Genomic DNA, 25,913 nt, shown 5'->3' with positions numbered 1-25,913 from the left:
TTCAAGGATTGAATCCATTAAAATGAATATATTGCCCAGACTATTATATCTCTTTCAGACCCTACCAAAAGAAATTAACCAAAATCAATTCAATGAATGGAACAAAATGTTATCAAGATATATATGGCAAGGTAAAAGGCCTAGAGTTCGTCTCAAAACTTTGCAATTAGCCAAGGAAAAGGGGGGGGGGGGGAATGGGGCCTACCTTCTCTTAGAGATTATTATTTCGCAGCACAGTTGAGAGCTGTGATATGTTGGTGCAACCCATCATATGACCCTCAATGGAAAAATATTGAGGAGAGGATACTTCCCATCCCCATACAGGCAATTTTGGCTGATAACAACTTACAAAGTTATATAAATACTATTGATAACCCATGGGTGAAATGGACTCTTAAAATATGGAAAACTATAAAAGAATATAAACTAGAGAGAGGTATTGCAATTCTTAAATGGTGTGCATATGACTCAGATTTTACGCCAAATAAACTGGATGCTAGATTTAAGGAATGGACAACTAAAGTAATAACAGTTCTTTGCAATATAATAAAAGAAGGAACACTGTTCAGTTTTGAAATGCTTAAAGGGAAACAATAGAAAATCAAGACTTTTATCGGTATTTGCAGATGCGACAATATGTTAATAGGAGGGTTAAAAATGTAACTAAGGCAAGTACATGCTTGATAGAGCTATTTAGGAAAACATATGATTCAGATAATGGTAGTAGAATCATTTTAAGTGTGTATAAGGGTTTGTCAAATCTTAAAACACATTGGGCTTCATACGGTAAAACAAAATGGGGGAAGGAAGGAGGGATAATTATATCTGAGGAAGAATGGACAACAATATGGAGGTAGCAATGGAAGTGTACCAGTTCACAGAAATGGGGGAAGTTCGGATGGAAAAACTTGATAAGATATTTTATTACACCCTCTCAGAAATCCCATTATGATAGTTAAACTCCGTTTGCTGGAGAAATTGTGGAAATCAAAATGTAAACCATTATCATATTTTCTGGAATTGCCCCATTATCAAAGACTATTGGAGTGGGATACATAAAATGCCCTACAAGACGTTTTTAAAAGTGAAATACCCTTAGAAGGTAAGACCATATATTTTGGATATATACCTCAAGAATGGTTGAAGAGAGATAAATATTTAATGAATATACTGTTGGTGGCTGGTAAAAAGACTCTTACCAGGAAATGGTTATCACAGGAGAGCCTGTAGCGGTGTGCTACAAGCAGAGCTAAAATTACGACACGGAGTCGGTAACTGCAGTCGAAGGAAAAACTTTATTCGAAAACTTCAGCCTCACTTTTAAGCCTCTGTCAACCGGCCCCCCATGGCGAAGAGGCTCCAAAGCTCTGTGCTCGCAAACCCCCATAGGCTATCTAATTGTGAGTCGGTTCGGATACGCTAGGAAATGAGGCGCTACATAACCCCCCCCCAGAACCGGCGATACACCCCCCAATGTCCACAGCCTGGGCCAGAACCTGCTTGGGAGGTCGGCCTCTGCGCCGAGGCGCCGGAAACTCGGCCGGTTGCGCCAGGTCCACATGGGCCGGCTTGAGGCGGTCCACCGTGAAAACCTCCTCCTTCCCCCCAACGTCCAGCACGAACGTGGACCCGTTGTTCCGGAGCACCGTAAACGGCCCCTCGTATGGCCGCTGCAGCGGTGGCCGATGCCCGCCCCTTCGTACAAACACAAACTTACAGTTCCGTAGGTCTTTGGGTACACAGGTCGGGTGCCGCCCATGCTGTGAAGTGGGTATGGGGGCCAGGTTACCGAGCTTCTCGCGAAGTCTGCCCAGGACTGCAGCGGGTTCTTCCTCTTGCCCCCTCGGGGCTGGTAGGAACTCCCCGGGGACGGCCAGGGGCGCGCCGTATACCAACTCGGCCGACGAGGCGTGCAGGTCGTCCTTGGGCGCTGTGCGGATGCCGAGAAGGACCCAGGGAAGCTCGTCCGCCCAGTTGGCTCCTCGCAGGCGGGCCATGAGGGCCGACTTCAGGTGACGGTGGAAACGCTCCACTAGCCCATTCGACTGTGGGTGGTAGGCAGTGGTGTGGTGCAGCTGAGTCCCCAAAAGGCTGGCCATAGCTGACCACAGGCTGGAGGTGAACTGGGCGCCTCTGTCGGAGGTAATGTGGGCTGGTACACCAAAGCGGAATATCCAGGTGGCGAGCAGGGCTCGGGCGCAAGATTCGGAGGTGGTGTCGGTGAGCGGGACCGCCTCTGGCCATCTTGTGAACCGGTCCACGATAATCAGGAGGTAACGCGCTCCGCGCGACACTGGCAGGGGGCCCACGATATCCACATGAATGTGGTCGAAGCGCCGGTGGGCGGGATGGAACTGCTGCGGTGGGGCTTTGGTGTGCCGCTGAACCTTGGCCGTCTGGCAGTGCATGCACGTTCTGGCCCATTCACTGACCTGTTTGCGGAGACCGTGCCAAACGAACCTGCTGGAAACCAGCCGGACAGTTGTCCGGATGGAGGGATGCGCCAAGTTATGAATGGAGTCGAAAACACGTCGCCGCCAGGCTGCGGGGACGACCGGACGGGGCTGGCCGGTGGCGACGTCACAGAGTAGGGTCCTCTCACCTGGGCCCACGGGGAAGTCCTGGAGCTGCAAACCAGAGACTGCAGTCCTGTAACTCGGAATCTCCTCATCTACCTGCTGTGCCTCTGCCAGTGCCTCAAAGTCTACCCCTTGGGAAAGGGCATGAACGGTAGGGCGAGAGAGCGCATCCGCCACGACATTGTCCTTACCCGAGACGTGCCGGACATCCGTTGTGTATTCAGAGATGTAGGACAGGTGGCGTTGCTGGCGGGATGACCAGGGGTCGGATGCTTTCGTAAACGCAAAGGTAAGCGGTTTGTGGTCCGTGAACGCGGTGAAGGGCCGACCTTCTAGGAAGTACCTGAAATGCCGGATTGCCAGGTAGAGCGCCAACAGTTCCCGGTCAAAAGCACTGTACTTGAGCTCGGGTGGCCGCAGGTGTTTGCTGAAAAACGCCAGGGGTTGCCAGCGACCTGCGATGAGCTGCTCCAGCACCCCACCGACTGCCGTGTTTGATGCGTCCACTGTGAGGGCGGTAGGGGTGTCCATTCTGGGATGTACTAGCATTGCGGCGTCAGCCAAAGCTTCCTTCGTTTGAACGAAAGCGGCGGCGGACTCCTCGTCCCAGGTAATGTTCTTGCTCGGACCCGACATCAGGGCGAACAGGGGGCGCATGATCCGGGCAGCTGAAGGGAGGAAGCGGCGGTAGAAATTGACCATACCTACGAATTCCTGAAGGCCTTTGATCGTGGTGGGTCGGGGGAAGTGGCGGACCGCATCTACCTTAGCGGGCAGAGGGGTTGCCCCGTCTTTAGTAATCCTGTGGCCCAGGAAGTCAATGGTATCAAGTCCGAACTGGCATTTGGCAGGGTTGATTGTAAGGCCGTACTCACTCAGTCGGGCGCAGAGTTGACGGAGGTGGGACAGATGCTCCTGACGACTGCCGCTGGCTATGAGGATGTCATCCAAATAGATGAACGCGAAGTCCAGGTCCCGTCCCACCGCGTCCATTAACCGCTGGAACGTCTGTGCGGCATTCTTCAGGCCGAACGGCATGCGGAGGAACTCGAAGAGGCCAAACGGGGTGATGAGAGCCGTTTTGGGGACGTCGTCAGGATGCATCGGGATTTGATGGTACCCTCGGACAAGGTCGACCTTGGAGAAGATCCGGGCGCCGTGCAGGTTTGCCGCAAAGTCCTGAATGTGCGGCACAGGGTAGCGGTCCGGTGTGGTAGCCTCGTTCAGCCTGCGGTAGTCGCCGCACGGTCTCCAGCCCCCCGTCGCTTTGGGCACCATGTGCAGGGGGGAAGCCCAGGGGCTGTCGGACCGCCGGATGATCCCCAATTCCTCCATTCTCTGGAACTCCTCCTTCGCCAGTTGGAGCTTGTCCGGGGGAAGCCGCCGAGCACGGGCATGGAGGGGTGGTCCCTGTGTCGGGATGTGGTGCTGTACGCTGTGCCTGGGCATGGCTGCTGTGAACTGCGGTGCCAGAACCGATGGGAACTCCGCCAGGACCCTGGTGAAATCGTTGTCGGACAGCGTGATGGAGCCGAGGTGAGGGGCTGGCAACTGGGCCGCGCCCAGGGAGAACATCTGAAAGGTCTCGGCGTGTACCAGTCTCTTCCTGGGCAGGTCAACCAGCAGGCTGTGAGCTCGCAAAAAATCCGCACCCAGAAGCGGTTGGGCTACGGCGGCCAGTGTGAAGTCCCACGTGAACTGGCTGGGGCCGAACACTAGCTGCACCTGACGGGTGCCATAGGTCCTTACTGTGCTGCCATTCACGGCCCTCAGGGGGGGACCCGGTGCCCTGCTGCGGGTGTCGTAACTCGTCGGAGGTAAAACGCTGATCTCAGCCCCAGTATCGACCAAAAACCGGCGTCCCGACCTTCTATCCCACACATACAGGAGGCTATCCCGATGGCCAGCCGCCGTAGCCATCAGCGGCGGCTGGCCCTGGCGTTTCCCGGGAACTTGCAGGGCGGGCGGCAACGGCGGGCTTCCGCGCCCCACCGCTGGTGGTAGAAGCACCAGTGGTCATTGGGCCGGGGGTTAGTGGGCTCTGCGGCCGGGCGTGGACTGGTTTGCTGCCGGGAGCGTGGCTGGGAGATCTGTGCGATGGACGCCCCGCTCACCTTTTTGGCGTTCCACAGCAAGTCCGCCCGGGCTGCCACCTTCCAGGGGTCACTGAAATCCGCGTCGGACAGCAGCAGGCGTATGTCCTCGGGCAGCTGCTCCAGGAATGCCTGCTCAAACATGAGGCCTGTGTGTCCCTCGGCCAGAGACAACATCTCATTCATTAAAGCCGATGGAGGTCTGTCGCCCAAGCCATCCAGGTGCAGTAAACGGGCAGCCCGCTCGCGCCGTGAGAGTCCGAAAGTCCTGAGGAGCAGGGCTTTGAATTCCGTGTACTTGCCGTCTGCCGGGGGCGACTGTACGAACTCCGCGACCTGGGCAGCTGTGTCCTGGTCGAGGGAGCCCACCACGTAGTAGTAGCGGGTGTCTTCTGAGGTGATCCGGCGGACGTGGAATTGGGCTTCGGCTTGCTGGAACCATAGGTCCGGGCGCTGTGTCCAGAAACCCGGCAGTTTCAACGAAACCGCATGAACAGAGGCGGCGTCGGTCATTTCTGGTCCAAAAAACGTTTGGACCGTCGGGGTCACCAATTGTAGCGGTGTGCTACAAGCAGAGCTAAAATTACGACACGGAGTCGGTAACTGCAGTCGAAGGAAAAACTTTATTCGAAAACTTCAGCCTCACTTTTAAGCCTCTGTCAACCGGCCCCCCATGGCGAAGAGGCTCCAAAGCTCTGTGCTCGCAAACCCCCGTAGGCTATCTAATTGTGAGTCGGTTCGGATACGCTAGGAAATGAGGCGCTACAAGCCCAACTTTAAATACATGGATGAAAATTACAATGGACATTTACAAAATGGACAGGATAACAGCATCTGTTAATCCTAAATTAGAACAATTTGATTCATACTGGGAAAAATGGTTTAACTACATAACACCTCTTAGGCCTGATTTTGAATATGTTGTAAAAAAAAAGATCACTCCCTACTTGTACATAGTTTTCTCCTTTCGCTTGTTCTTTCTTTCCTCTCTTCTCTGTAAGTGTATACCTCAGATAAATATATGGAGATTTGTGGCAAATATGACTATAAGGTATATATGTACAATATCTGAAATACATCTTATAGAAATGTTTGTTTGATGATGAACTTCAATAAAAAATAAATTAGAAAAATGGGTGCAGAGGAGATTTACAAGGATGTTGCCTGGATTGGGGAGCATGCCTAATGAGAATAGGTTGAGTGAACTTGGCCTTTTCTCCTTGGAACCACAGAGGATGATAGGTGACCTGGTAGAGGTGTATAAGATGATGAGAGGCTTTGATCATGTGGATAGCCAGAGGCTTTTTCCCAGGGCTGAAATGGCTAACACGAGAAGGCACAGTTTTAAGGTGCTTGTAAGTAGGTATACAGGACATGTCAGAGGCAAGTGTTTTTTTTAAAAACGCAGAGAGTGGTGAGTACGTGGAATAGGCTTCCAGCGATGGTGGTGGAGGCAGATATGATAGGGTCTTTTAAAAGACTCCTGGATAGGTACATGACGCTTAGAAAAATAGAAGGCTATGGGTAACCCTAGGTAATTTCTAAAGTAAGAATGTGTTTGGCACAGCATTATGGGCCGAAGGGCCTGTAGTGTGCTGTAGGTTTTCTATGTTTCTAATTCATCACATCTCATTAATGCACAAGAAGCTGAATTAAACTTGTACCATTACTTTGGCCAAGCCAGTAATCAAATCAGAGAGAGTGAGAGAAAAAAAAGATAAAGTGGCCTTCATCTATACATTCAGAATCAAATGCAAGATAATCAACAGATATCTCTTACCAGGTTCACCGTGCTTGTCAATATGCAGAATTGTGTCAGTGACCAAGTCAAGATCAGGAACAGGATCTTCCTCATCCTGTTAAGTATTATCAAACAAAGAGGTGAATTAGCTATGAAAATGAGCATGACACAAATGTGACAAGAAGAAAATACTGCAATCGTAAGAACTGAGCAACTCATAGAGCCAAGGAGAAGAACAAGTACCATGGCATGATAGAGCCTGGGAAAATCTGCAGTCTCAACTGAGCGCAGAGTACTGTCTGGGGCTGCTTGTTAAACATTCGTTATCACATAGTACTCTGTTTGTTGCCAGGCATCCTTGATATATTGTTACACAAAGCAGCTTTCTCATGCACAAGCACTCCTTTGTCAATTAGATATCCTCCAACATTATTCTCACAAGTCAGTCAGGTTTCAGCCCTTTTAATTCTGCAAATAATTCCTCAACAAGAAAATATTGTGAACGTAAGAACTGAACAACTGACAGTGCCAAAGAGAAGAAGAAGTACCATGGCATGATACACAGTGACCATAGTAAGATGTTTACCTAGGGCGGGGGTCGGCAACCCGCGGCTCCAGAGCCACATGTGGCTCTTTTACGTCTGTGCTGCGGCTCCCTGTTGCTTTGGGAAATAAATGGTTGTGGCGACCCTTTTCCTGGCACATCCGAACCGACTCACAATTAGATAGCCTACGGGGTTTGCGAGCACAGAGCTTTGGAGCCTCTGCGCCATGGGGGGCAGATTGAGGGAGGCTTAAAAGTGAGGCTGAAGATTTCGAATAAAGTTTTTTCCTTCGACTGCAGTTACCGACTCCGTGTCGTAATTTTAGCGCTGCGTGTAGCACACCGCTACATGGTCAGTATTTAATTAAAATGTATTTTATGTTAGTTTGTTAGTTTTTGAAATGTAAATCTAAATTTGAAGATTATGGTGATCTTGTACAATCTAAATAAGACGTTGTGGCAACCCATTTCCTGACACATCTGAACCGGCTCACAATTAGCCAGCGTTCAGGCTAAGGGAGATAGCCTACGGGGGTTTGTGAGTACGTGTCTTTTGCAGCATCCGCGCCCATGGGGGGCGGGTTGAGGGAGGCTTAAAAGCAAGGCTGTTTAGTTCGAATAAAGCTATCTTTGACTGCAGTTTACTGACTGCGTGTAGCACACCGCTACAACGTGTTTCTATCGCTGGCTGTCCAGAGGGGAGGTGCTGAAACGCTTTGTCGCGTGTCTGGAAGAAGTGAAAACTTTCCTGGGCAGCAAAGGGCTCACCTTTCTTGAGCTGGAACAGCCAGAGTGGCTGGAAAAGCTACACTTCATGGTAGACATGACAGCGCACCTGAACACGCTGAACACAGCTCTTCAACGGGGTAAGGACGTACAGCCCTGCACATGTTGGAGGATGTTTTGGCATTCGAGTGCAAGTTGACGTTGCTTGCCAGAGATTTACAGAAAGGCACATTGTCTCACTTCCCCAATTTGAGAGAGTTCAAACAAGGTCACGACATGATAAATTCGGAGTATTTACATTCTGCAATCATCGCAATGCAAACATCGTTTGGGAAACGCTTCTGTGAGTTCAGAGAGGAAAAAAACACATTATCCTTCCCGGTCACTCCCCTAAGCATCGATCCATCCCTACTGAATACGACTGCATTGTCAGGTGTGAGTCAACCTGAACAAGTATGATAAATATTTTAATTGCCTATTATTTTACGTATATTCATATGTTTTCATTGTTCAGTGAAATAGTCCTTTTATTTTTCAGGTTGACAGCTGGCTGACGTTATTTTTGCTGCTGGCGGCAAATTTAAGTTCGGCGTTTTTCATAAATACAAGGAGGACTCAAATAGACGTTGAGTATTTTACTTAAAAGTAACCTTCAACCCAACGTCTTTTTTTCAGAGTTCAAAATGTTTTTGTTGCATGCAGAAATGTAATTTCGTTTTCTCTGCAGGAGTTCATCAATTTCATAAATGCAACACATTATAGTTTGTTTATACATAGCATAAAGGCGAAACAAAACGTTGTATGCAGTGTTATTTCATTTTAAATGTCAAACGGGTTTTGCGGCTCCCAGTGTTTTCTTTTCTGTGGGAAACGGGTCCAAGTGGCTCTTTCAGTGGTAAAGGTTGCTGACCCCTGACCTAGGGAATTCAAGCTGCAAAGTTATAAACGATGCTGGAATTAAATTCTACTGAATCTAATAACCCATGAAGCCTCAGGGTTACCAGTTTTGAATCACCCATTCTGAAATTATGCCATTTGGCAAGTTGAGTGTCCTACAAAACGTGACAATACCTTGAGTGAAAAAATAACTTCAACTGCATAAAGGCTATGTGATAGTCACATACTTCCACTAAATACTCTCATAGCAGATGCACCTTCAGCCCAGAGACATGTGAAAAAAAGTTCAATTTGATATCCCCCTCGTTGATTCTTTTACCATCTCTAGCAGCTATGTACTTTGGACTCAGCTAACTCATTAGAGATATTACAAGGCCAGCATCCCTCAACATTCTGTGCCCTTGCTACTCTCAGCATTATTTTCAAACAAACTTCAACACAAGTATTAATACATCAACTGAGGATGGTCAGTACATAGTAACCATTGGACAATTCCTTACCCACTTCTGGCATGATGCCTTAACAATGCATTGAATCCAGTCATTTTGCAGATTCCCTGAGTCACTGATTCATGACATACAACTCTGTTACCCCTATTAGGTTGCCCTGCTGACTGGAAAGACAATACCCAGAGATTCTGGCTAGGAGGTATACTCTGTGAATATCTCTTTATCAGGGGCTAGCGTATAATTGATCTGTGAGGCAGATCTCCTTATATTCGAATGTTAATTAGGGAAGATTCTCACTAAGTATACCTTTTTGTGTCTAAATCCAGTACCAGTTAGTTACCCACTTGATTTTATTTTTACTGAACTTTTCTGTAGTGGTTTGAGTGACCACCAGGGCTTTACAGGCAAATTAAAGAGCACACAACATTATTGCAGTGGCTCTGGACACAAACATTAGCTGTACAAAGACAGATCATTTGTATCCCTAAATACAAGTCAGGTTTATTGACAATTTGATAACCTCATGGTATTATTGATAATAGATTTATATTTCAGATTTAGTCACAATTTTTTGTCATTGCAGCGACAATGTCCCCACTATATTGAAACACCACATGACATCATATATCATGGCTTTATCAAGTTCCAAGTGCTAACATGATTTAGTCAAAAGCCATCTCATCACTGGATTAAAAAAAATTCCCTCTTCTTGGAATGAAACACCTTTATACACTCAGTGGCAACTTTATTAGGGACCCCCTGTACTTAAAGTGCCCACTGACAGTATGGTCTTCCATGGTCTTCTACTGCTCTAGCCCATCCACTTCAAGGTTCGATATGTTGTGTGTTCAGAAATGTTCTTCTGCACACCACTGTTGTAACACATGGCTATTTGAGTTACTGATGCAGTCCTATTGACTTGAAGAAATCTGGCTATTCTCCTTTGACCTCTCTCATTAACGAGGTGTTTTTGCCCACAGAACTGCTGCTCACTGGATGTTCTTTGCTTTTCGCACCATTCTCTTTAAAATCCAGACCCTGTTGTATATGAAAACCCCAGGAGATCGGCAGTTTCAAAGGTACTCAAACCATCACTTCTGGCATCAACAATCATTCCATAATCAAAGTTTCTCCTCCATTATAAGGTTTCACCTGAACAACAATGGAACCTCTTACAACGTACATGCAATGCTGGATGAACTCAGCAGGCCAGGCAGCATCTATGGAAATGTATAAATAGCTGACGTTTCAGAACATGACCTTTCATCATCACTGGAAAGGAAGATGCTAAAATTAGAAGGTGTGGGGGGTGAATAAGTAGGACAAGCTAGAAGGCAACAGATGAAGCCAGGTAGGTGGGGGGAGAGGGGACGTGGTAAGAAGCTGGGAAGTGGAAAAGGCAAGGAGCCAAAAAAGAAGGAACAATAGGAGAGGAGAGTGGACGTTGGGAGAAAAGGACAGGAGGGACACTGGGGGAGCTGATGGGCAGGCGAGGAGAAGAGGTAAGAGGCCAGAGAGGGGAATAGAAGAAGAGGGAAAGTGGGGGGGGGGGGGATTACTAGAAGGAAAATTTGATGCTCATGCCATCATGCCATCAGGTTGGTAGCTACCTAGACAGAACTAGGCAGAATATGAGGTATTGCTCCTCCACCCATTGTGGCAGTACAGGAGGCCAAGGACCAACATGTCAGAATGGGAATGGGGTTAGGAATTAAAATTGTTGGCCATGGGAAATTCTGCTCCAGATGCGGTCTCCTCTACATTGCTGAGACCCAATGTATCCGGTCCTCTCTATATTGGTGAGACACAACATAAAATGGGAAACCACATTATTGAGCACCACCACAACACTTGCAAAAAACATGATTTCCCAGTGGCCAATCATTTTAATTCCTATCCTCATTTTTTCTCATGTTCTGGCTCTCTGTTCTCTTTAAATCAACAATCCCCAAAAAACACATCTACTGATCATTTCTGTCACTTCTACAAATAAACAGGTCACTTCACTTCCATTAATAATAACGTGTTTGGGGGAAAAAGGAACAAAGCTGTGTCAATGCAGTTTTTAAAAACTTAACCACTTACTTGACTGAGCTGAATTGTTTCCTTTTGTCCAAGCATTGGTAGGATATCCTCTAGATAATAATCCTTCACAGGGTACATGAAACCTGGCACAGTCACTACAGGGCAGTTCCCATAGTAATCTGATATCCGCTTAGTGTCACTGGTGGCGCTCATCAGGATGATCTTCAGCTTGGGGTTAGCATCCATCACATTCTTCAGCAAGATGAGCAGGAAGTCGGTATTGACATCACGCTCATGGACTTCATCCACAATGACGTGACTAATACCTTTTAGTGAGGGATTCCCTTGCAGCTTCTTCAAGAGAATGCCAACAGTACAGAATAGCAATGCTCCTCCTCGTGGAGGCAACATGCTCTCTAACCGTACCTGGTAGCCCACGTTTTTCTTGAGGGTTGGTCCCATTTCATAGGCTACCCTTTGCCTCACTGACACAGCACTGATCCTCCGGGGCTGGGTTATCAGAATGTTACAGTAGGCTCCTCGGTTATCAGTTATGAATTTCTCCAATATGAACTGTGGGATCCTGGTGGTCTTTCCACATCCGGTTGCTCCAGCTATGACCACAATGCGATTTTCCTCAATGGCAGAGATGATTGCTTCCTTGTGAGAGTCAACAGGAAGTGGCTTAATTTTCCCTGGCTGGGATCTCTGCCACAGCCTGAGCAATCTCTGATTGATGTGTTCCATCTCTCCAGGTAGCATTGGAACGTAGGCATTTCCTGTGATGGCATCACTAATCAAACCAAACTTTGAAGTTGGATCCACAGTTTCTGGGTCAGGGTTGATAAGTTTGGGCTCACTGAGTTCAGGTGGTGCCTCCACCGTGTACTGAGGGAGGAACACGGGAAGAAGAAAAATGTTAGCTGTATTCCTGAGATTGATGAGCACATACCAAAGATGTCACAAAGAAGTATAGTTAACTCATTTTAAAAGTGAATTTTGTATTCATTCCCTTTAGTAGGCCAACGTTTGGTTCAAAGTAATAGGTGGAATCTTGTGTGTCTGAATAGCACAACACAATTCAATACAAATTCATGTATTTTTTTCCTTACATTCTCAATTAGTCATTCTTAACATACAGGTTCAGGCAGAGATTAGCAGAATTATATAGTACAGGCACACGTACAGCCCACTGAGTTTGTGGTGGCTCTTTTTAAATAAACAGGCACTGTTAATCCCATTTCAATTTCTGTTCCTCAAAGCCCTCAATATCAAAGTTATTCATTTGTTAAGATGTGACATTGGCAAGGTTGCATTATTTTCCATAATCCTGAAGAATTTTTAATAAACATTCTGATAAATTCTTTGCACAACAGAACAGCTCCCTAAAACAACACAAGCATAATGTGGAACTACAAAGTAGTTTATGACTACAATGACCTACACTATGAATCATCCTGAGATGGGATATCTGGATATTAATAGCAATTCAGTACCTTACACGGTGTTTCTAACTTTAAGACTAAAAGAGAAAAGCTTATTCAAAATTGTCTTGAATTCTTTACAATCTATTATTGTCAATTTTTAGCTTTGTGCCTGTTGAATGGACTTGGATGGTTGAAAATGCTATAGTCAGTTCTGTTTTATTTGGAAAAGTATTTGTTTTAAATCAATGTTTCTTTGTAAACAATGGGAATTAAACATTTTGCCAAGGAGTCATTAAATAACTTTTGGTGGATTCAGCTTTGGACAAGGTTCCTTTGTTTGTATAAGGCTTGACATAGTTGCTAAGAATCCTACCAGGGTTATTAATTTGTGAAGGTGTATTTCCAAAATGACCTTTCACATAGGATATAAAGCTTTCTCGGCACCAACTCCCTCACAAATGCCTTAACAGAGAACTGACAAGTGTTAATAATGCCTGGAGAAGGCCTTTGATCAGTCTAATGATTTGATTGACAGTTCAATAAAGATAAAACTACATCAAAACTAAGAATTTTAATTGCTGAAATTGAAGATGATAAGGGTCATAATGAAGTAAGTATATGTTGCTGAAAAGAATGCAAGTTATCATACACTAGCTGTGAGAAAGAGACAAAAAATGATACCACTAAGGTCTGATCAACCTATAAAATTCCTGGATTCCAAACTAATGTTTTTGGATTCTGGGATAAATTTGCAGTCCTGCAGTGAGTCTAGCTGTTAGAGGTACATTGAATTGCTGAGTAACCATTGCTCTACATATCAAATAAAAAATAGCAAATACTATTTTTCACAATATTTAAGGACACCCTTTCTCTAATAACACAAGCACAACTGCAAGTATCTCACATCATTACATTTCATCCACAGCATCTGTGCAGTTTATTTGAAAAAGCAGTCTAATAATCCTCTTACCCACCTACAGCCTTGAATTCTTTATCCAGTGGTCACAGGTATTTAATTCCTTCTGAAACAAGGGGTTCTGCTTCCACCATCCTTGTCTAACAGTACAGCATACACTCCAAGCAAAATATATTTCTCCTGGCTTCTGAATGTTGCCAGTTAGCTTAAATCCTGTCATCATCAATTCTTTAGCCAGCAGAAACAGTTCCTTCATTGTCATTCTTTCAAAACCATTCCTAAATTTTTAACAGGTCTAACTAAAGTGTTCCTGCAACCTTCAAATGCAGCAAGCTTTTTCGAATTTCCACAGTGTGAAAACATTGACTGCTACAGTTTTAAAATATGTCAGAAATAGTTTGCTGAAAAACATTTTTAATGTCAGGCTAGTTTATCAGATGCTTATATAAAGAAGACTAAGAATGTACTGACTTGGTTCAGATATTGTTGGATTCGCTGCTGAAGATCCTTGGGGATTTCTAGCCTGGTTGGTCTCCGTTCCTTTTCACTCAGTTCTTTTACTGCCGCCAGATTGTACATGGCATGGGTGAGTGGTTGGTTTTTTTGGTTAAGCAAGCCCAAATCCTGCCATGAAGACAAAGACACACAAGTTTACCTCCAAGGCCCGAGAACATTCTATTAAGTTTAATTTTGTGAAAAAACAGCATAACAGACAAATCAAAGGATAACAATCTCACAACTGTCCTGTACTCCACAGAGCTGTGAATTAAAAGCCTCTTTCCCATCTTTGGGATCTATAATTAAATCCAATTCAAACTCAAGGAATACATTTCTTCTTTCACTTCACTCAGTAAAGGTCTATTTCAATTCCTGATGACTCTACAGATTTCACAAATCCAAAATCCACTTCCTGTTCAATCAACTTCACTTACAGAAGCCACAGGACTCCTGGGCTGATAAAAAATCTAACCTGTTCCTGTTGCTGTAGGAGACTAAAGTGGATGGGTGGAGCCCTGGTCTGCAACTGATGCACGTTGTACTTTTGCTCGAAGTGTTTGATATCACAACAGAGAGATTGGCAGCCTGTTTCTAACCAGTGCTGCAAAATCCCTGAGTGTGTTTAATGGAGAGCAGAGAGATTTATGCAATCTTATCCATGGAATATTTCAAAGTACGGCTAATACACTCTGTAAATGGTTACGTCTGTTTGATGGCAGAGTGGAGAGGGGTACTTATGCAGTATGGATTATTTACTCCCTCCTCTGCAAAGCAGCAAGTTCTTTCCAGCTTGGCCCTCCCTTAAATGCTCTGATATGATGATCTCGAGCCATTCTCACCCATAGTAACCAGTATTGTAATGGTGCATTTACGTTCATAACATTCCTAAATGATAGCTAACTGATAGCGCCAAATTTGCAGATAAGACTTGCTCCAGACTGAAAATCAGAACAGCAGAAAATGCTAGAAACACTCAATAGAGCCTAACAGAACCTGTGAAAAAAAAACCAGAATTAACAGGATCAGATGAATTGAGAAAGAGAGAAAACAAGTCAATTTGAACTTGCAGAGGGGGCTGGGAGGGATGGATGGGAAAAAAGGAATATTCATTCTATGTTGTGACATTCCTTTGTCCCATACCCTCTCTATAATTTAAAATTTATCTTCCCTCTTTAACAGTTCTGATGAAAGAACTTGGATCTGAAACAAATGGTTTCTCTTTCACAAGTGCTACTCAGCTCACTGTGTCCTTTCTAACTCTATGTTGTCCTGGACTACATACGGTACTGTATTTGCACATTCAAGTATCATAAAAGGTTTGTTGATAAGAATGAAAAAAACCCACAAATACTGAAAGTCCAAAATTAAAATAAGAATTGCTGGAGACCTCAGTGGGTCAGGCAGCATCTGTGGAAAGAGAAACAGAGTTTATACTACAGGCTAAAGACATCTGTCAGAACTTGATTTCTGTGTTCCAAGGAAAGACAACAATTCAGGTACAATTTAGAGAAATGACTCAATCTGAAACACTGGCTCTCCATTTCCCTCTACAGATGCTGTCTAACATCCAGTTCATCCAGCAGTTCAATTTTTGAGCCAGATTCTAGATTTTATATTTTTGTCTACGTCAACTTATCAATGGTGAGTTGGTGAATTTGAAATTCAGCTGGCATGCCACAAAGAAGACATTTCTAATATCATCAAGCACAAGACTCTGCTCAGCAAGTTGCAATCACCTTCAGCTTCTTACAGGCTACAGCTGCTGCTCTTCTTTCCGCCTCAGCTTTCCGCCGACCACTTGCGACGAAAGTCATTGGGCTTGGCCACTGCACCTCAAGTCGACAGACCTTCGGTGAACTACCCTCTGTGGAATATTTCAGATAATCCTGAGGGAATACATTTATGTTAATCAACATTGGTCTTATTTACTGGATCAGATTAGCAATGATACCACATAGCCAAGCAAACACAAAAACATACAATGATTGAAGCTCACATTCCTCTCCTATTTCTTCCCTTCTTGTATGGACATGTGTATGTATGATATACGTCACATGGAAAGGTGTTGTAGTATGACTGATTTAAACTCAAATCATGTAGCAGTGGAAAAGTTGCATCAGGTACAAAAAGGAAATGAAGGTGTAGATAGCACTTGAATAGGAAATATTATAAAATTAGACTGGAGAAATAAATAAGATGGAGAATTAGTAAGAAAGACAAAGACCACTTCTGTTAGACCTAGAGATGTTGTTGTTCAGAAGATTCTTCGGAAGTCCAGAATGAATTACAGATCCTATGGTTACAGCTTTTTATTAGATATTCATCATAATACAGGTCAGACAGTCAGCTGTCAGTAACCGAAGCAAGTAAAAAGTAGTAAAGAGTTGATCACATGCTCTTTCTTTATAACGTAAACTGATCTAAACCAGTTCAATGAGGAAGGTACTGACTGGGCAGCACTTCAGCTTTTCAGACAAAAAAAAGCTAAAGAAATACAGAACAAAATATACTACGTTACTGAAAGCTTACAACGGATGATTATAAAAACATACAAGTGTAAAGAAGGCTAAATCTACAAGAAAAAAACAATAAAACAATGATTTGGATCCTATTTCAATATCTCAGAGTGCATGGCATGTGTGTGAGAGCACAGACAATGGTGAACAAAATGTGCAAACAATAATGGAAGCAGTAGTCTACAAGAGGATGTAGGTAGGCCGGCAGAATGAGCAAATGAGTGGTAGATTGAATTTATTAAAGAAATGGGAAGTGAAATGTTTTGGCAGAAGGAACAATGGAAAAATACTAATAATCTGATTATTCTGAAATCCCAGTGTTTCAGTATCTGTTTCCCATGCTCCCTGTAAATTTCCCAGGGCCCCATTTCCCAAGCTCTCCTTAAACTCACCATGACCTCTGTTTAAAATCAGTATGACCCTACTCCCCACATTCCCTTTTAACTCACTGGGGTCCCATTTCCAGTGTCCTTTACAAACTCGCAGGGTTTACTGGAAAACTAGTTATACTACTGTATAACATGAAACAAAAAGCAGATTAAAAGTGAGTTGAGGTATTAAAAGCTGCAAAATCAAATACTCTGGAAATTTTGCCAGTCCCACAGCTGCCTGATTATCAGAGCTTCACTGTGCTAGCAGTAACGTTCTAAATCCATACAGGAACAAAGATATTTGAACAAAGATAACTGCATTGGTGCTGCTTCACACACCCATGCTGAGATTGTCAATTTCATCAACTTTGCCTCCAACTTCCACTTAACGTCACTTGGTCCATTTCTGACACCTCTCTCTCCTTTCTCAATTTCTCTGTCTCCATTTCTGGAGAAAAACTATCTACCAACATCTTTTATAAACCTACCAATTCCCATGGCTATTTTGATTATACCTTTACCCACCCTGTCTCCTGTGAAAAATGTTCTTCCCTTTTATCAGTTCCTTAGGATTAATTTGTTATTAAATAATACGCGTGACTTGGCTGTTACAAGGGCTGGCAATTGAACAGTAGTTTGCATTTATGCTGTAATGTTTCTTGTAACTCTAACTATTTTTTTCTCTCAGTTCCTTCGTCTTCATCGCATCAGTTCCCAGGATAGGATTTCCTTTCCAGGACATCAGAGATGTCCTCCTCCTCCTCCTCCAAAGAATGGAGTTTCCCTTCCTCCACCATTGATGTTGCCCTCACCCACATTTGCCTGCCATCCTCGTTCACCTCTTCTTCCTGCCACTTTAACAGGCAAAGTGTTCCCCTTGCCCTCACCTACCACCCCATGAGTCGCTGCATCCAACACATCATTCTCCGCAACTTCCACCATCTTCAATGACACCGATCACATCTTTACTCCACCCTTACTCTCACCTTTCCCCAGAGATTGCTTCCTCTGTGATTTTCTTCTCTTTTCATCCCTCCCCACTAATCCTTCTCCTCGTACATCTCCCTGCAAGCAAGACAATTGCTACACCTGCACATTTATGTCCTCCCTCAGCTCCATTCTGGGCCCCAAACAGCCCTCCTTTGTGAGGCAACACCTCACCTTGAAACTGTCTATTATAGCTGGAGCTCCCGAAGCAGCCTTCTCTACACTGGTGAGAGACATCCCATGAATTGGGAGACCGCTTCGTCGAGCACCTCTGTTCCATCCGCCAAAAGCGGTACTTCCTGGTGGCCAACCTTCCAGTTTGGACATGTCAGAGCATGGCCTCCTCTTCTGCCACAATGAAGCCATTTTCAGGGTGGAGGAGCAACACCTCTAGGAAGGCTCTAATCTGATGGCATGGACATCAGTTTCTCCTTCCTATATAAAAAAACATTTCCCTCCCCTTTCTCTCTTCTATTTCACACTCTGATAGAAAACAGCGGAATATTCTAGGACTGGGTGGGGGGGGGGGGGGATACACAATTAAAACAAAGAGCATAAATCAGAGGGTGTGGGACCAATTTTATTAGAATAAACATGATGTCATTATGATTTAATACACGTCGCCATCAAGGGCACTGAAAACAAGAACAAGCAAGCTTTTGAAAGGAAACTGGATAAACACACATGGGAAAATAATTTTCCAAACTACAGGAAAAAACTAAGGATTAGAGTGAATCAATTATTTATTCCATGAGCAGCTGCCAAAATTTGGTGAAAATTTGGCCACATTCTATGTGGATTATCTCGTGAAGTCATTGTTTTGTCACACATTCCAAGTGTAGTTGGCAAGTCATGAATTGCCTCTAATGCAGAGGTGAGTGATAGAAGCTGGGAGTTAATGGGAATATGAGGAGAATAAAACAAATGGGATCAACGTAGAATTAGTTTAAATTGGTGAAAGGCATAGACACGATTGGCTCAAGGGTATGCTTCTGTGCTATTTGTCTCTGACTCAAACACCTGCTTACTCTGGCAACATCACAAATGGAAAAAAAGGCTTCACTGTTGAATTTTATTTTATAATTCTCTTAAAAGCACATTGAGAAACTATGATATGATGAACGCATTATACAAAAGTAAATCATTATTGTAAGATTAAATGCATGATATTTATAAATGAGAGAGAAGTCTATGCAGACAATATCAGTTTTTGCAGCATGTCTGACAGTTGAGTAAAAAGTAGTTAAAGAACATACAGTAGGACTAGAAAGTTTGTGAACCCTGTAAAATTTTCTCTATTTCTATGTAAATAAGACCCAAAATGTGATCAGATCTTTACGCAGGTGATAAAACTAGATCACGAGAACCCAATTAAATAGCATTTTAAAAATCTTTATTGATTATTATTGAGATCAACAAAAAAATACATTAAGGTAATCAAGTGCCCTGCCCTGTTTAAAAAAAAGACACACAAAGGCAGGCTACCGACAGAGCTGCTCTTCTCAAGAAAGATTTGTTTGAGCACTATGCCTCAAACAATCTTAGAAGAAAAATTGTAGAGATACATGAAGCTGGAAAAGGCTACAAAACCATTTCTAAAGACCCGAGGTTTCATCAGTCCACAGTATGAGAAATTGTCTACAAATGGAGGAATCTCTTTACTGTTGCTACTCTCCCTAGAAGTGGGCATCTTGCAAAGATCACACCAAGAGCACAATGTGCAATGCTGAAGGAGTTGAAAAAGAAGCCAAGGGTAACAACAAAAGACCTGCAGATATCTCTAGAACTTGCTAAGGTCTCTGTTCATGTGCCCACTATAATAAAAACACCGAACAAGAATGGTGTTCATGAAAGGACAGCATGGAGGAAACCACTGCTCTCAAAAAAACTCAATCGTGGCACATCTCAGGTTTGCGAAAGACCACCTGGATGTTTTACAATGTTCTGTGGACAGATGAGACAGAAGTTGAACTTTTTGGCAGAAGTATACATTGCTATGTTTGGAGGAAAATGGGCACTGCACACCAACACCTCATCCCAACTATGAAGCACGGTGGAAGGAGCATCATGGTTTGGGGCAGCTTTGCTGCCTCAGGGTCTGGACAGTTTGCAATTGTTGAGGGAACAATAAATTCAAAATTGTATCAAGACATTTTACAGAAGAATGGCAGGGTAGCAGTCCAACACCTGAAGCTTAAGAGAAGTTGAATAATGCAAAAAGACACTGATCCGAAAGACAAAAGTAAAGCAATAACAGAATGGTTTAAAAAAAGTGGAAAATTCGTGCTTTGGAGTGGCCGAGTCAAAGTCCTGATCTTAATCCTATAGAAATGTTATGAAAGGACCTGAAGCAAACAATTCATGCAAGGAAGCCCAGCAATATTACAGAGTTGAAGCAATTTTGTAAGGAGGAATGGCCTCAAATTCCTCCAAGCTGATGTGCAGGGATGATCAACAATTACCGGAAATATTAGGGTCAAGTTATTGCTATACAAGGGGGTCACACCAGTTACTGAAAGCAAAGGTTCACATTTTTTTCCAACCAATACAAGTAATATTGGATCAACTTTCTCAACAATAAATGAACAAGTATAATTTTTTTTGTTATTTATTTAACTGGGTTCTCTTTATCTAGTTTTAGGACAAGTGAAGATCTAATCACATTTTAGGTAATATTTATTCAGAAACAGAAAATTCTACAGGATTCACAAACTTTCTAGCACTACTATAGTAGGAATAGAACTGTCTTTATGGTTTAACACTAAATGTAATTTTTCCTTTTTTCTGGTTTTTCACCTCAAAACTAAGAACTGAGATAGATTAAATAACAGTATGTTAAGGTTCAATGGAATGGCAACAAAGTAAAATAAATAAAGTGAGCATCATATAAATTCATTCTTTTATATATCAGCAATGAAACCAAATTTAAAGCAACATATCGCCTCATATAGGGTATAATATCTTCTGGGTAAGTGAGCTGGTGAGCTGGTTACTATCGACGCAAAGTGGCCATTCCCCAAATGGGAGACTAAACTGTATTATGTGAAGTTCGTCATGGAAATTCAATCCTTATCAATTGTTAATGACCTCTCCTCCTGATATAAAAGAGGTAATGCCCATTTTAAAGTCCTAAATACTGTCTCCATCGTTGCAATTTAATACCACAATAACTTTCACCAACACAGGAACAATATTGCTCGAACAATGAAGAGGGATTTCTTTAAAATAAAAAACTGGACTTTAACAGTTGGATTGGAAGTAGCAAGACTCAAACCACAGTCAAAACAGTCGAGTCTTTATAAATGTGTTTCAGGAATAGTAATGAGGGAAGAGGAATTTTTTCACGAAAAGATCTCCAAAAACCAGGACAAGTTTCCGAGCAACAGTGGGATGAGGGAAGAGGAAAGATGTAAATCGATAGCAATATGAACACTTAGCTGGAGAATCAGATCACATTGGTATTCTTGAAGATAAGGAGTGTCTGTGTAACTAGAATTTGGTGGAGAATATTAGCAGGTAGCTGGCAGTCGAAGATCTGTGCATTTCTCCATTAAGGATACACCCCAACCACTTAATCTTCTTCTACAGATGAGATATCTAACCTTTATTGAACTCTGCTCAACTATGTATTCTGTTGATTAAATCCTGATTCATTACCAACAACATTAAAATCCACCATATGGGCAGCACACTAGCATTGCAGTTAGCATAACACTATTACATCGCTAGTGATCAGCAAGTGGGGTTCAAATCTCACTGTAAGGAGTTCATACATTCTCCCCATGACCATGTGAGTTCCCTCCCACATTCTTATGGATATATGGATAAAACTTATGGATAATAAGTTTTGGGCATACGATATTGGCACTGGAAGCATGGAGACACTTGCAGGCTACCCCAGTACATATTCAGATTGTGTTGGCCATTGAAGCAAATGAGATATTTCACTGTTTTGACAGACATGTGATAAACAAAGTAATCTTTAAATCTTTAATCTCTTCCGCTTTGCACAACCCCTTGAGATACAAACAGACTAACATACATTACACCTTTTTCAACAAGACAAGGTTCAAACTATCTCCATGATTTTCTACTTTACTTACCGTGACAGACGAGGACGTAGTTGCTATCTGTATAACCTTGGACAAGAGGTTCTTTGGCTCAGGGAACTGGGTGAGAGCTCTCGTTGCACTGGAGTGATCAGTCACGGTACCCTGTACTGCTCTGTCAAAATATGAAGTACAGATCAGTTTCAACCCTGACCCACATAAATGGCATGCACTAGGGAAGAAGCATATGATCACATGCCTCTTCTACAGTGCTGAATAGTTTACGTACACAATTCATTCAAACATTCATTGTATTCTAGAGCAAAACTGTACAATGATAGCAAAATGTTTACTTTTTGAAATCATGGCAGCAGGTCTGATGACATAATTATACTGTTTCAGGAGCTTGTTCCTCACTCTCATGACTCTGACTGAAGAAGTTTCCCCTTATGTTCCCCTTGAATTTTTCACCTTTCATCCTTAACCCATGACCTCAAGTTATAGACCCGCCCAACCTCAGTGGAAAAAGCCTGTTTGCATTTACCCAGTAAACTCCCCTCATGATTTTGTGCATCTATCAAATCTCCTCTCAATCTCTAAGTTCCAAGGAGTTAAGTCCTAACCTATTCAATCTTTCCTTAGAACTCAACTTCTCCAGTCCAGGCAACATCCTTGTAAATTTTCTCTGCACTCTTTCAACCATATTTACATCTTTCCTGTAGGAAGGTGACCAAAACTGCACACAATACTCCAAATTAGTCATCATTAACTTCAACATAACATCCTGTCTCCTGTACCCCAATGTGCCAAGTTTTCTTTACGACTCTACCTACCTGTGACTCCACTTTCAACGAATTATGGACCTGAATTCCCAGATCCCTTTGTTCTACAGCATGCCTCAGTGTCCTGTGTCAGACCTACCCTGGCAGCCCTACTAAAGTGCAACACCCTGCACTTGTCTGCATTAAACTCCATCTGCCATTTTTCCAGCGGGTCCAGACCTAATAGACTTCCTCACTGTCCACTACACCCCCAATCTTGGTGTCATCCATAAATTTGCTGATTGAAGTTGAAGGCAGAATATACGATTAATTGCAGAATTCTTAGCAATGTGGAGTACACATGTACAATTGATAGGGTTGTTAAGAAGGTTACTACGTTGCCCTTCATTAGTCAGGGGACTGAGTTCAAGAGCCAAGTGGCAATGTTGCAGCTCTATAAAACCCTGATTAAACCACACTTAGAATATTGATTTTGGCTCTGGTGTCTTCATTACAGGAAGGACGCTGAAGCTTTAGAGAGGGGGCACAGGAGATTTACAGAATGCTGACTGGATTAGAATGCATATCTAATGAAGGTAGGTTGAGCAAGCTAGGGCTTTTCTCTTTGGAGCAAAGGAGGAAGAGAGGTTACTTGATAGAGGTATGCAAGCGCAAATTTCAATGTCATTCAACATACACATGAATACAGCCAAACAAAACAGCATTCCTCCGGAGCCAAGGTGCAAAACACAGTCCCACACAGCACAAGGCACATATCATTACAATAGCAGTAAAACATACAGTCACAATAAATAAATAATATAGCCCAAGTCCGAGTATCAAGGCCTAAAGATTGATGGTGTATGGGGTATTGTCCTGGAGCCATGTTTCTGCATGAACAAGCACACAGTAGTTCATCATGCACTAGTGCAGCAGCAGACAAACGCATTCCAACTTGTCTTCCACTGAGCGACCTCTGGAAGGCAGCAGTGATGGGAGAGGTCAGTTCCCAACCCAGCCGCACCACACAATAACTGATGTCACGCAGCTCCCCCACTGTCAAGTCTTGCTAATGATCCCGTGAACTAGACTTTCAGGATTCTACATTACCAATGTCCAACAGGGTCTTGCTGAGGAGTTATATACAGAATAAAAAGGGTTAAAACCTGACTGACTTGTTTGCCGTTTGACCAGTTGCGCTGTGAGAAGAATGTTGCAAGATAACTAAGGGACAAAGGAGTGCTTGTTGCATGAGACAGCTGCTTTGTGTAACCACTAATCAAGGATGTCTGGCAATGATCAGAGTACTATATGATAACGAATGTTTAAAAAGCAGTGCTTGGGGCTCACTCTGTACATCAACTGAACAAGCTTGCTAATAAGTGGTATGTAATTTTAGTAAACTGTGTTTAACAATTATTCCCTTGGTTTGAACCTAAAGACCTCTGGTAGAGATTGTGATCACAAGAAAAACACCTGAGACAATTACTTGCACAGTTTATTGGAGCATGCATCGTCTCTGACGTCTTCCTCTTTGGCTGGATGTAGTAAGCTACACAGTAAGCAACAAGTCAGCTCTATCACTATCGAGCAAATCATTAATGGGCAAGACTTGCAGTACTTGATGTTCTTAATATCCAGCAGTGTCTTGCAATCATAAAAAAGTCATAAAGATGAAAAATTACACCTTTATTTGGACCCAGACAAGCCTCTGTGACTGAGCATGCCACCATCTTACCAGATGTTAAAAGGCATAGATCAGAGACTTCTTCCCTGGTCAGAAATGGCTAATACAAGGCGGCATAAGTTTAAAGTGATTGGAGGGAAGTATGGGGTGGGGTGATTGTCAGAGGTAGGTTTTTTTAAAAACAGAGTGGTAAATGCACGAAGCAACCTGCCAAGTTGGTGATAGAGGTAGATACATTAACGGCATTTAAGATACTCTTTGATGGGCACATAAATGACAGAAAAATAGAGGGCCATATAGGAAGGAACGGTTAGACTGATCTCAAGAATATGTTAAATGGTTGGCACAACATCATGGGCCAAAAGGCCTGTACTGTGCTGTGTGTAAAAAATGCTTTCTTCAAAGTCAGATTTACTATCCAAAAAGAGAAAGGATAGGAGGTAGTATGTATGATGAATAGCACACAAGTCCATGGTTTATATCTGCTGCTTCAGATAAATATGCAATTTCAGACCAAGCTTGAAAAGTTTTTCAATATTCCCATCCTAAATAGAGGGGGGGGGGGGAAAAAAATCACACCACCATAATATGGAAGATTCAGGTCACTCAAAATCAACTTCCATAGCTGTCTTAAAATATTGTTTCCAGCTCCAATGCTCTACAATGTCTTAGACCCTAATTGTGGTAATTACTTGTGAACTAAGTTGAGAAGGGTAGCTCCTCAGCTAGCTCTAAATGACTGCCTGAATGGAGTTCCACAGACCTCGAAGCCCTCTCGCAGGGCCTCGTCCCGCCTCACTTGGGCAGAAGGAAAGTCTTTGAATAATGTAACCAGGTCTGGGTCAGAAGCTGGAGTTTTTGAGGGAAGGGTAAGGTCCTCTTCTGATGCTGGTCTTGGGTTGCTCCTGTTCCGATGCCTCTGATGATGCATCCTCTTCCTCTTTTGCCCCCAGCTTACTACCCGAGACTGAAGGCCAGTCCTCTTGCGCAAAAAGAAGGTATGCACCTTCTTGTGGCTGGTCATTCCACTGCTGTCACTAAATATATTAATTCATGTTCACTGCATTTCAAGTTACTACATTCTTTAAAATAACTGCAATGTACTAAAGTTAAGAAAGGACTGAAATAAAAGCATGATCTTACATCTATTATTGTATTTGGCTGTTTTTCTTTTAATTCATTCTTTATCATGTAGCAAGACCAACAATTGTTGCTTACCCAGAACTTCCCTCAAAAAGGTGTTGTTGAGCTCAGTGCTTGAACCACCACTGTCCTTCTAGTTAAGGTATTTGTCAGGAGTGCATTGTGATGAGCAAATCAAGCTGAGATGGGGTCCAGAGTTGACCCCCCCCCCCCCCCGTGAACTATGCTGCTAATGAAAGAGAGAGAAGAGGAGGGAGACATCCCGTGCAGGAGATAGAGAGAGGGGGGAGAGGGAGAGAGAGAGGGGGGAAAGGGAGAGAGAGAGGGGGGAGAGGGAGAGAGAGAGGGGGGAGAGGGAGAGAGAGAGGGGCAAGAGGGAGAGAGAGAGGGGGAGGGGGAGAGAGGGGGAGGGGAGAGGGGGAGAGAGGGGAGAGAGGGGGGAGGGGGGAGAGGAGAGGGGGGAGAGAGGGGGGAGAGAGAGGGAGAGAGGGGGGAGAGAGGGAG

General features: G+C 43.6%; 1 protein-coding gene across 1 annotated transcript in view; it reads right to left on the bottom strand.

The window, feature by feature from the left end:
- The window catches only part of dhx30 (DEAH (Asp-Glu-Ala-His) box helicase 30), an 80,488-nt gene that overhangs the window by 34,652 nt on the left and 19,923 nt on the right, over window positions 1-25,913 (bottom strand). Inside the window, exons 5-9 of the mRNA XM_059973857.1 lie at window positions 21,873-21,993; window positions 15,632-15,781; window positions 13,869-14,021; window positions 11,115-11,942; window positions 6,453-6,528 (exon numbers count right to left, since the gene is read on the bottom strand). Of these exons, the coding sequence (XP_059829840.1) occupies window positions 6,453-6,528; window positions 11,115-11,942; window positions 13,869-14,021; window positions 15,632-15,781; window positions 21,873-21,993 (1,328 nt within the window). The remainder of the gene's footprint in view (window positions 1-6,452; window positions 6,529-11,114; window positions 11,943-13,868; window positions 14,022-15,631; window positions 15,782-21,872; window positions 21,994-25,913) is intronic.

Source organism: Hypanus sabinus, chromosome 1 (assembly GCF_030144855.1).
Source record: "Hypanus sabinus isolate sHypSab1 chromosome 1, sHypSab1.hap1, whole genome shotgun sequence".
Taxonomy (NCBI): Eukaryota; Metazoa; Chordata; class Chondrichthyes; order Myliobatiformes; family Dasyatidae; genus Hypanus; species Hypanus sabinus.
Note: the sequence above shows the minus strand (reverse complement) of the source record. Positions and strands in the feature narration are given on the sequence as shown.